At 36.5% G+C, this 12437-nt stretch overlaps 1 protein-coding gene across 1 annotated transcript in view; it reads left to right on the plus strand.

Moving 5' to 3' along the window:
- LOC122519562 overlaps window positions 1-12437 on the plus strand; it is a 234192-nt gene that overhangs the window by 166323 nt on the left and 55432 nt on the right. Inside the window, exon 4 of the mRNA XM_043639091.1 lies at window positions 2728-2869. Coding sequence (XP_043495026.1) covers window positions 2728-2869 — 142 coding nt within the window. The remainder of the gene's footprint in view (window positions 1-2727; window positions 2870-12437) is intronic.

Genomic DNA, 12437 nt, shown 5'->3' on the forward strand with positions numbered 1-12437 from the left:
ATTTCTTTTCTATCTTGTATTTTTCTCTTTCATCGATGTCTTCAACGTTTTACAGTTTTTCCCTCTCTCATTCATTCTCCTTTTGTCTTCTATCATTCGTTTATCTAAAAACATCGTCCAAGTTGATACAATGTTGAAACAAGTTAACCTTTTCAACGTCCACCTTTTTTCACCTTTCGCATTCGTATTCTGTAATACCTTGTCTTCTTCCTTCCTTCCTTCCTTCCTTCCTTCCTTTCTTCGTCACTTCTGTTAATCGCGAAATGTTTTAAGAAAAGAATAACTCGTCGCGCGATAACTTCGCTTTCCGACTTGACTCCAATTTCCCGTAATTACGTCGCGGGCACCTAGAATCTCTCTCTCTCTATCTCTCTCTCACTCTCTTACGTTTCTTCTTCGCTCAGTCCTACAACCCTCTTCCTCCTTTTCTTTCTACCCGGAGCACTTTAATAGTCTAACTCTCCCTAAGCCGAATAGTTTAGTTCTTGAATACCGTAGTTTCAAAGTGAATTCGGTAAATTTACTCGGTCCTCTGTGCATCGAGCTGAATGTAGCTTCCGTGTCAAAGGTCTTCTCTCTTTATCTCTCTTTCTCTCTTTATCTCCTCTCACGTCTCATATCGATTGCTCTCTCGAACTTCACTTCCTCCTTTTTCCTTACTTCCCTCTCTCTCTCTCTCTCTCTCTTCTTTTCCTCTCTCTTATTTTCCTCTCTCTTTTCCTGTGTCAGTTACAAATTAATTTATCGTTACGACTTATATCCGGTGAAAATCCAACATTTCTCGATCGTAAAGTAGAACGAGGATATTCTTGTCTCTTTTAATATATATATATATATTTGTAGAAATAGGAATAGCGTCGAACCCTACCTACATACCTTTGTATCACGGATAGGAAACTTTCAGTTTGAATTTCTCTGTCTTTGTCTTACTCTCTTTCTCTATCTCTCTCTTCCTCTCTCTTACTCTGTTTCTTTCTCTTTCTCTTTGTCTTCTTGCTTGACACAGAAGATTTCGAAATGCTCTATCTTGTTCAATGTAAAATGTTACCAGCAAACGATGCTTCTTACTTGACACAAGAGATTTCAAGACCCTCGATCTTGTTCAGTGTAAAATGCTACCGAGTAAACGATGCTTAATCGTGACGTCTTTTTCTTGTAATCCTCCCAGCAGCCACTGGGATGTAGCAATAAGGAGAAAGATAAAAAAGAAAAATTGAAAAAAGAAAAAAGAGAAAATGAAAGATGGAGAGAGAGAGACAGAGAGAGAGAGAGAGAGAGAAAAAGTTGAATGACAAGTTGAATGGCAAGTTGAATGGTCGAAGAAACAACACAAGATTCAGTGTACCTTTCTTCTTGATAATCTAATCTTTCTCTCTCTCTCTCTCTCTCTTTCTATCTATCTATCTATCTATCTTCTTGTTTTCTTTTTCTTTCTCTCCTTCTTACTTTCTCTAAAAAGATTCTCCATTTTTGCAAGCACGTTTATACCAGGCTAGCTCAGCATACCTACTATTCTCCGCGCCAAATGGCGAGCTTTCTGGCGAGAGCATTCGAAATGTTCATGGAATCTCGGATTTCTGGTAGAGAAAGATAGAGAAATGTATATAGAGAAGGAAAACGGTAAAGATCAGAAGGAATGGTGGTAAAGTTAAAGGTAGAGAGATAGAGAAACATTTTCCATGCTTGCGCAACACGCAACGAAAAGGAAGATGATAGAACGAATGTTAACAGACAAGTACAGCCAGAGGCATCTTTATCGTTTACCAAACGCATACTGATTGTTTAAATGTAAACGAATGCCTTTACCATTGAATTTTATCGGAAATGAAGAAGACTGTGAGGAGCTTTACGATATCGCTTTTAAGAAATTTCCCTAGCTTCCCTAGACGAAAATGTCTTCTGGTCTAACATAACGGTTGAATTTCATGACAGCTTGATATTCCACCAATTGTTATACAAATTCCATGAGAGAATACGAATCTGTACCGTTTCCTCGGACTTAGCGAGCGAATAGAAGCTTAGTTCAATGTTTGACATTTAGAAAATACCTACAGCGATTTTCTGAATATCTCGTTTACGGTCTCTCTTTTGTTACCCATCAACCTATGAGCAAATTCACTAACAAGAGACAGATATAACATTGTATATATAAATCTAAATAATAACAATATATACCTTTTAATTACTTCATTACTAATGTTGAGAAACTTCGGAAAAATTCTTTAGTTTCATAATGATAAGAAACAAGAAAAAACATATACACGGGACACGTTATCTTTTTTTATTTGGTCGATAACACGTAACAGAGCCAGCCAGAAAATATCCGAAAGAGAAAGCATAGAATTCGTGAATAAGAAATTCCAAGTTTCTTCGACTTGATCTCGATATAGGATCGATCGTGGTTGTGCTCGGTGTGGCCAGGTCGTAGCATTAAAATTTAAAATTCTCGACGGACAAACGAACCTTCCAAGCGAAGCGGCACGGTACACGGTACGGTACGGCACGGTGCGGTGTAGTGCGGTGCGGTGCGGTGCAGTGCTGTGCAGAACGGTAAGAGAACGGTAACAGAAATGATGATGCTAGTGGCGTCTACTGTACTGTTTCCCGTCAGAAACAGAAACTCGATCCTTCCCGCGAGCTACTACTCTTAACAACAACCCTCATCTTCGTCGTTGAGCCTACGAGCCTATTTCACCCCTACCATTTTCTCTTCTTTCTTTTTTACAGGCTGTAAATTTCCAGAGGAGTGGAACGGACGGTGGTTTCAATCGGGTGATCCGAACCTCGTAACCGTCAACGGATCTATCATATCCAACAAGGGTCATTGCATTGAGGTCAAAGACAACGACAAGTTCCTCTTATACGACACGTGAGTCTTTCCCCCGTTCATTTTCATTACAAGTAGTTAATTTATCAATAAGAAAGTGTTTGCAAGTGTGTGTGTGTGCTGTGGATACGTTATTTTTGTTTATATAAATAATACGTGCACATTTTCGTACCCGTCGAACATACCGCTCTACCTTTTATCCTTCTTCAATCCAACGTCCATATTAGTTTCTCTTCTTTCTCTTTCTTTCTGTCTATCTATCCATCTGTCTATCTTTCTGTCTCTCTTCATTCCATCTCTTTTTTCCTCTCTCGTATCTCCCCTTTTCAAGCCGAAACTCCCGTTCCTTCAAGCTTTTATTAATTAACTGCCTTCCGACAAAGCGCTTGAGGCGACGTACTAACGAGAGAGACAGAACGAAAGAAAGAGAGGGGGAGGCAGGAATAAAACGTTTCTCGTGAAATTCCACTCGTCCGAGCCAAATAGAAAGGGAAGATGAGGAAGGAAAAGAGAGAGAGAGAGAGAGAGAACGAAAGGATTGGAGCCGTGACGCTTTGAGATCCAAGGACGAAAGAGTTCTCTTCGTTTTCTAATACGTCAGTATTTGTCTCTCTCTTTCTCTCTCTCTCTCTCTCTCTTGATAAAACGAGTACACGTTTATGGATTATATTTGAGTATTTTTCTAAAAGACCAGAGATACGCTAATTTCTCATAATTCTTTCACGTCTTCATTGTTATACTTTCTCATCAAGTATGAAGAACGAAAACATCGTTTATCTACTTTTTTTATTTGGTATTGTTGAAAATTCCAGTTAGACGGTTCGACGTATAACTATTTATTTCGACGAAAAATAAAGAAAAATAAAAAAGAAAAGAAAGAAATGAAAGAAAAAAAAAAGCGACGTGGAATAATTTCGTTGAGTGTACGCAAATTGAAACAAAAATTTCCAAAAATTGCGTCAATCGCAACGACGAACGTTGGGGAAGGTTAATAAAAGACAGATAGTTTGAATTTGATCGAGTTAGGAACGGCGACGAAAATAAACAGAGGACAAGGTGAGAGATCCAACGAGTAAACGAAGAGAGAGAGAGAGAGAGAGAGAGAGAGAGAAAGAAAGAGAAAGAGAGAGAGAGAGAACAGGAAAGCTTATTCATCGACTTGTGACGAATACATGTACGTATACATATGCTACATACAACTCAGTTTTTATTGAAGGAGTGAATGAAAAACCATTGCATGCTTTTCTACCTGCGCAAATTTGTTTGTCAATTGGATGCCTTTTTTTCAGCTCAACGATCGTTGATATACTACGTATGCATATATGCGTAACATTGTTATCCCGGGGTATGAACGCGCTGGCAATTCTTCGAGTATGTTTTTTTTTGTCCGCAACTCTCATCTTTTGTTCATTTACGCATGATCTTTTTCTTCCCCCTTATGTTTTATAATCGATCATCCCTTACGGGACCCGTGTTCTCTATTTCACGTATTTTATTACTTTTTATTCTTTTTAATTTTTCGTTTCCACGGCTATACGTTCCTATACCGTGATGGTCTTCTATGAAAAAAAAAAAAGAACAAAACAAAAAGGGAAAAACCAGATAGAAACAAAAAAGAAAATAAAACTTTCGATCGAACGATACACTCTCGTTTCGTTACTTTTTTTTTCTCCTTTATTTTTCTTTTTTTTCCTTTTTATATCAGAAAAATGATAAAAAAATATACGAAAGATAAAATCATTCAAGTCTAACACTAATCCAAGTCCACTCCCCTCCCCCTCCTCCAATTCCGTCTCTGGAATGGAATTATTCGCTGCGAGAAAGTATTACAAATCGGATCTTGCGCAGCAGCTTTGTGTTTTGCGGCACATGGCACATAGTACAAAAACCAATTAATTTTGTTTGATCGGAGCTCTCCCAATTTTATCATGCACTTTTCTCTACATCGTTCTTTCAACTCTATCATCGGCCTCACGTTCATCCTCGATTTCTAAAGAAAGTAAAATGAACGTTCTTCCGTTCGTTTATTTTTCTCTTATTCATTCTCTCTCTCTCTCTCTCACCCTTCTTCATTTTTTTACGTTCCCATCCAAAATCACGCGACACATTTTCGTCGTATCACCCAACGAGTAGTTATGGCTTCGCACGAAATCGATTAACTTCCCGCACGGAAATTCTCTCGTTGAATTTCTTTTGCAAACATACATCGAGAGAGAGAGAGAGAGAGAGAGAGTGGGGGGGAGGGAGAGAGAATATATGTAAAAATGCGGATAAATGTAACCACCAAGTTTACTTAGATTTGTACAGAATCGCTGAAATTGGAAAGAAATTTCTAATCAAATCTATCACGTCTTCGCAGAATCGTTGTATGATCTACCTCGAATCTTGCGCCATACGCTTCTTTTCATCGTATAGAAAATAAATTTAAAACGAAAATACAACGAAAGTGTAAATAATTAAGGGAGATCGATTTATCCGTAAATTCAAACGTAACTTTGAATAAAATTGCCTTACTATACGAGTTGAAGATCATCATCTTTTAACATATTCCCATCATCTATCGATTAAATTTTATAATTATCAGGAACTAATTGTAAGGAGAAAAAAAGAATCTGAAAATTATTTCATTAGTTCTTCCTAAAAAACTAAATAGCTCGTGTTACATATTTTCGCTTAAACGAATATTAAATATTGAAATTAAAAATAAATGATAAGGGACGTCATTTAAATTCGTTGAAGCAACAAACAGTAACTGCAATTATCTTTCCCCATTATCGAATATTTCTCCGTATAACTCTGAACTAGATACCATTAGAGTGAATTTTCATATTTTACGGTTGAAGCATCGATCCGAATAATACCAGATTCGCAGGAAATTAAATCATAAGTACAATTAATTTGTCATTAGTGATCAGAGTTTTCCTTATATCCGTATTTTCCAATATTTTTTCTTTTATTATTTTGTTGTTATTTTTATCCTTCTTTATTTTTTTTTTGTTTTCCATTGTTCTAGTTGGTTTTTTTATTTTTTATTTTTTTTTTATTAAAGTAAAATCACGTTCAATCGAATCACTCGACAGCGAAATTAACGAATCGCACGAGCTCTCTCGGGCCTTCGTTATCTTCAAGAGCTCGACAGCACAATGGAATTTGCTCGTAACTGCTTCCCAGTAATTAGACCGCGCTAACTTTTCATTAGATAAATATGCGCTCTGCGAACGAACGTTCAGAGAGATTGAGAGGAGCCGGTAACGAGTCTGCGCTATATTCATTTTATATTCGTGAACAGTTTCTCTCTCTTTCTCTTTTGTTCTATCGTGGAACACGATAATATAAAGTTAGAATCACGCAAACAGATTATTCGCGAATTTCGTTAAACGCTAATACTCAATTTTTATCGATCGTTTATGTATATATTGTATATGTGTTAATGTTACTTTGTGAAATGTGTTTATTCGTTAAATGACTATCTAAACGTTGAAATAACTATACTGACTTGTTTGAAATATGAAAGATGACAGAAACACATACCATAATTAGGTAATATATTAATTTATAATATTCGAATAGTTAAGGTATGAATATTAAAATTTGACTAGCAAAATTAACAGTGTATTATAGTTTTTAATGTAGAGGAAAATATAAGAACGAATAATTACGAGCATTGGCTGTAACAAGAAACGAATCATCATTTGAAAACGAATCAAATTTCAATCTCATACTTTGATTACGCGTCTTTTATTAATTCATCTATATAGTCTCGTTATTATTTTTAAATTATTAAAAATTCTTTTTAATATGCTTTACTCAAAAACCATGTCTAGTTATTTCGGGCAAACAAATGATTATTTTCACGATTTAAACTGAATTCTACAATTTAATGCTAACAAATTATACGAAAATTTAATTCTACCAGAGATATCTTCAACGTATTCTAACATCTATATCCGACCGTAGTAAATTTATAAAATTCGCCATTTGCGATTTACTTTTTCACTAGATTATCCAAAAGTGTTTTTTCTGCTCCATTTTGAAAGCACTCCATATTCCTCGTAATTACAGTTCTTCTAACCACTCTTACTTGTTCGATCGTAACATTTCTCGGTGCTTTTCTAAGTAGGTAGGTAGGTACGTACGATTTAATGTTCGCTTGGGTAACGAGATGGGAGACGAGAATATTTAGCCGTGGTGAAAGAAACTTTTACCGGAAAGTATAGAAAGAGAAAGAGAAAGAGAGAGAGAGAGAGAGAGAGAGAGAAAAGGAAAAATAAAAATTAAAAAAAAAAGAAAAGAAAGAGAAATAAACATTATCTAACACAAGATAATATAGTGATTCATAAATCTAAAGCGAAAGGAATAATGTAATGGGGATGAAAGAGAGTAAGTAGTCGAAGTAGAGGAAGAAATATAAGCTAAAGGAGAAGATGTTAGAAACTGCGGTGGATGACGCCGAGCCGAGAAGAGTCGAGAGTTAAGTTTTAATTAATGTAATGGAGAGTAGCGCGTGATTAGCTTGCCAATCAGTGGCATGGTGCTCCTTTCTAAGAAGTTGTCGGAGTTGAGGTCGAGAGGGATGATGTCCTTTCGTTCAAAAGAAGAAGAAGAAGAAGAAGAAGAAGTAAAAGAAAAAGAAAAAGAACAAGAAGTAGAACAAGAAGAAAACGACGAAAAAGAGAAAGATAGAGAGAAAAAAAGAAAGAGGAGGAAGGGTGAAGAGGACGGAGAAATTGACGATGTCGAATCTGTTAAATAGTACGATCGAGGGTGAGGGAACCAGCAGCAATTAAAATTCGTTCATTCGATTCAAGAGACCAAGAAGATGCTCCAAGGAATAATTAAAAATCGTTCGTCTGTTATTTCTACTTTTCTATTTTCTTATTCGATAACCGGTGCCAACGAAGAGAATCTAATTTTTATTATTATTATTATTATTATATTTTTATTATTATTTTTATTATTTTTTTTAATATATCCAGTATTGCATTGGACAAAAGAGAATAGAGAAAAGGAAATTTCATTTATTATTAATGTATAATTCCTTCTATTCCCGATAGAATTTATTTGTTCAAACGGCCGGCATCCGGTTCCCAATCGTAAATACGTGCTCTCTCGTATATATATATTCTAAAAGATCATAAAGATACGATAGATCTGCTGAACGAACAATATTCATTGTTAAAATCAATGAAATATAAGCTACGCTGCAGTGTGTCCTGTCGTTATTAAATTCTGTATTGCATTGGAAAAAGGAAATAGAGAAAAGGAAATTTCATTTATTATTGTAGGATTCGTGAAAAAATTTGGCCGTTGGACCGACTGGACCGGGACTCGAACCCGGATCTTCCACTTTCCGGGCGACTGCTCTTAACCATTGAGCTATCCAGGGCCCACCGTCCAATCTCCCCACGAACGCCTACTTAAGTTTGGTCTGGAGGTGCTCGCATCCCACATTCTACCCCCCTGCAACTTTCACATTCGACCCCGAATGTTCGTCATTAGATCTTCTTCCTTGAACCATCTATCCTTCTTCGTTGTCTTGAACGCATTGCTGGGCGCTTAAAGGCCGTCCTGCCTAGTTCCCCAGCCAACCCGTTCACGTCCCGAACGCATTGCTGGGCGCTTAAAGGCCGTCCTGCCTAGTTCCCCAGCCAACCGTTCACGTCGCCACTGTACGTCTTATGTCGGCCTAACCTCTCTTTGATAGATGTTCAACTTTAAATATTTTTCCTTAATTGTTGCACGGTCGTAGTAGTGTAACACGAAGCAAACCTCCATCCCGGCTGAGCCCCCAAAATGTAGGATTCGTGAAAAAATTGGGCCGTTGGACCGACTGGACCGGGACTCGAATCCGGATCTTCCACTTTCCGGGCGACTGCTCTTAACCATTGAGCTATCCAGGGCCCACCGTCCAATCTCCCCACGAACGCCTACTTAAGTTTGGTCTGGAGGTGCTCGTATCTCACACTATTAATGTATAATTCCTTCTATTCCCGATAGAATTTATTTGTTCAAACGGCCGGCATCCGGTTCCCAATCGTAAATACGTGCTCTCTCGTATATATATATTCTAAAAGATCATAAAGATACGATAGATCTGCTGAACGAACAATATTCATTGTTAAAATCAATGAAATATAAGCTACGCTGCAGTGTGTCCTGTCGTTAATTAATTCTGAACAAACTACGGGCACCGCTTTAATTACAGTGTTTATCGTGAAATCGATGTATAATATAAAAGTATTCATTTGGATAGATATATCCTTGCAAAGATATTTGTGCGAGCGTTTGCGCGTATGTCTGTATATATGTAAATATACATTTATATATTTAATGTGCGATTTGATTCATTTCTACACGTAGGTATATTATACTTACGATCGTATATATAATATATATACATATATGTTTTACATATATGTTTACCAAAATTTCCACGACTACTTTCGAATTCTCCAATTACGAGAATAGAGAATCGTTCGTATTTTTAACGATTCTATTAGGTTACTTGCTGTTACACCTATATATAGAGTCAAATGACGAATATTTTTATCGAAAGATATAATAATATTCGTTATCGTATGTTATAATAACAATAATATTGTTACAATTTGGATATTCTACTTATTATTCAATTGCTTTCAATCGATAACTTCCATAGTAATACCTTTTTAACTCGTTCGATAAAGATTTCTTCCATTCCTTTCTATTTTCTTTTTTCACTCTTTTTTGTCCATTTTGTCTTTTTTTTTATTTCCTCTCCGTTCTTTTTTATAGACTGCGATCGAGAGGAGATACGGAAAAAAAAAGAACGAAAAAAAAGACAAGGCAGAAGAGATATGGGCAGAGAGATGGAAAGTGGAGTGGTGGGGCGGGGCAGGGAGGGGTGGAGAGGTAGATCGAGATAGAAATGGGAAGGAAAGAGTGCAAGCTGGAGGAGGAAAAAAGTTATATTGCCTCTGCGTCCGGAGTGATGAGCCCATGCGTCGCCGGAATATGAATAATATCCGACCGACGGAAAGTAGGATTTCTGTTACACGTGTGTAGGAAGACAGAAAAAAGAGAAAAAGAGAAAGTAAGAGAGACATAAAGAGAGAGAGAGAGAGAGAGAGAGAGAAAGGAAAAAAGAAAAAAATCCAGAAGAAGAGAAATAAAAAAAAAAAGAGAGGAAATCCGAACAAATAGGTATCTCTTTCCTAGATTCCTCGCAGAGACACAGAGTATTCTCTGATTGGATTCGAATTGGAGGAGAAGTTTATTCCTTGGTATGTATAACTCGTTGGAAATAATTTTGCAGGTTGAAGAAGAACGCCGGAAGATTAGGGTAGGGGGAGAAGATATAGAAAAGAGATACAAAGGTGAGAGAGAGGGAGAAAGAGAAATAGAAAAGTTACTTATCCTTTTCTCTCCTAATCTCACTCTCTCTCTCTCTCTTTCTTTCTTTTTCTTTTTATCTCTCACTTAGACGATGTCTTCACTATTACTCTATCCTTTCACGCAGTAAGTCTCGTTCTGTCGCGGTTCTCGATTGTCTATAACTTCATAGTTTCTTGAGAGAGCGAGGACTTCCACGACGCCCGCAATAAATAGCTTTCCGTCTGTTCTTCCATTTTCCCCCTCCCCTTTGCCCCTTTGTCTCTCCGCGTGAGCGCGTATAATTCGTCGAGTGGAGGAAGGAGCTTCCGTGGAAACCTACAGCTATCCATACACGTCGTAGATCTCCTATCCACTTTCATCCAAACGGTGGTGTCCTATTTCGCTCTCTTTCTCATTCCTACTGTTCAACCTTTCTTTCACTCTCTCTTGTTGTTCCCTCTTGTTGTCTTCCACGTTATTGTTCCATTGTGTGTAATTGCATTCAGGACGCGCATTTTGCAGTTTCAATTTGGCGTGTTCTGTTCTATATACAAAAGAAAGAGAGAGAGCGAAAGAGAGAGAGAGAGAGAGAGAGAGATTTTGTGCCGAGAATGAACTTCGTAGTTATCGGAAAAGAGCATTTGAGTATGAAGAAAAGAAAAATTCTTTCCTTCTCCTATTTTTCTTCTTCTCTCTTACTTCTATTTTCTTTTTCAGAAAAAGAAATATATTATATATATATAATTTTCTTGCAAGTAACTACGAACATTTGAGGTTTACTTAATCATTCTGTAAATTCACTTTTATTATTCGAAGATTAATTTATTTTCTTTTGAAAAAAGAATCATATGTCTTTCTCCTACTTTCTTCCTATTTTTATTTCTTTCTTTCGTTCTTTCTATTTGAACTTAACATAGATCGAAGATAAACGCGAGAATTTTCGTTCTCATGGGTAAAAAAGAAAAACTTTAAACGGTTAACTTTTCTTTCAAATGTAGGCTATACTATGTCGAGAGAAAAGAAAAGGGTGATGTTGAAACAAGCGAAAGTAACCAAAGACGAGGAAATAATGGTACTTGGATGGACGAGGGTTAGTTCGAAGAGTAAACGAAAAGAGGGTGAAAAGGATCTTCTGGACCAAATGGAAGGAATTAATACTCTCTCTCTCTCTCTTTTTTTCTTTCTATTTATATACCTATCTATCCATCTATCTAACTATCTCTTTCTCTCTCATTCTTAACCGTTCCGCAGAAACTTATCTAATCAATCAGCCAGCTGATCAACCTTTCATTGATCGCTGTAATCCATCAAGATATAAAACCGATACAACTATCGCTTGACTAACCCAAGAAGCTTATTCCATCGCAATTCTTTTGAGTTATAACGTTAATTATTTTTCTTTGAGGATAGAAACTCGATTCTCGGAGAAAAGTCTTCCTTTTGATTGGTAAAACTTAACACTTTCTCTCTCTCTCTCTCTCTCTCTCTCTCTCATACACACACAAACACATACCTGCACGCACATATTTTTTTTCTTTCTCACCGTCAGATAAAATTTCGATTCGAGCAAGCAAACCTGACATGAATTTTTCATTCTACCAGGATTGTTAGAATCTTAAGAAATTATTTTTCTTTCTCTTCCGTATGATAGGAATTATTTGATTAACATATTATCTCGAAAAAATTACTAGCCGAGATGAAAGTCTTTCCTCGTTCCACGTACTATATATAGAAATATATTTTCGATGAAGATCGTTGCAAGAAAGTTGAATTTACGCCAGAGGTAAAAATTTTTTAAATTCCGCGAACGTTTAACGTACTTAACGCACGAAGTAGTAAGAGTTTATAGTCGCTTCGTTGATTCGAAGCGATTCGACGAGCGAGCGAGAAAGAAAATTAGTCGAAAAATCTAGACCAATCGTGTAGCCGATAGATAAATTTCAACTCTCGTGATATAGGTGAGGTATTTGAAGATCGTCTTTCATCAGGATATTTTTTTGTTTTTTTTTTCTTCGTTCTTTTTATCGCGTTGCAGCTAATGAAAAATTTTTCTCCCAAAAATATCTATATAAACTCGAATACCGATACGGTGGGTTTGCTAGTAACTGTAATATATATATGTATATACGATGCTAACAACGATGATAACAACGATGATAATAATAACAATAAAAAAAAATTTAGCTTTGGCTTCTTTTTCTACTGATATGACGTACCAATTTTCTTTTTCTTTTTTTACTTGAACAAAATGAAACAA

This window comes from Polistes fuscatus, unplaced genomic scaffold, assembly GCF_010416935.1.
Source record: "Polistes fuscatus isolate 324 unplaced genomic scaffold, CU_Pfus_HIC Scaffold3, whole genome shotgun sequence".
NCBI classification, from domain to species: domain Eukaryota; kingdom Metazoa; phylum Arthropoda; class Insecta; order Hymenoptera; family Vespidae; genus Polistes; species Polistes fuscatus.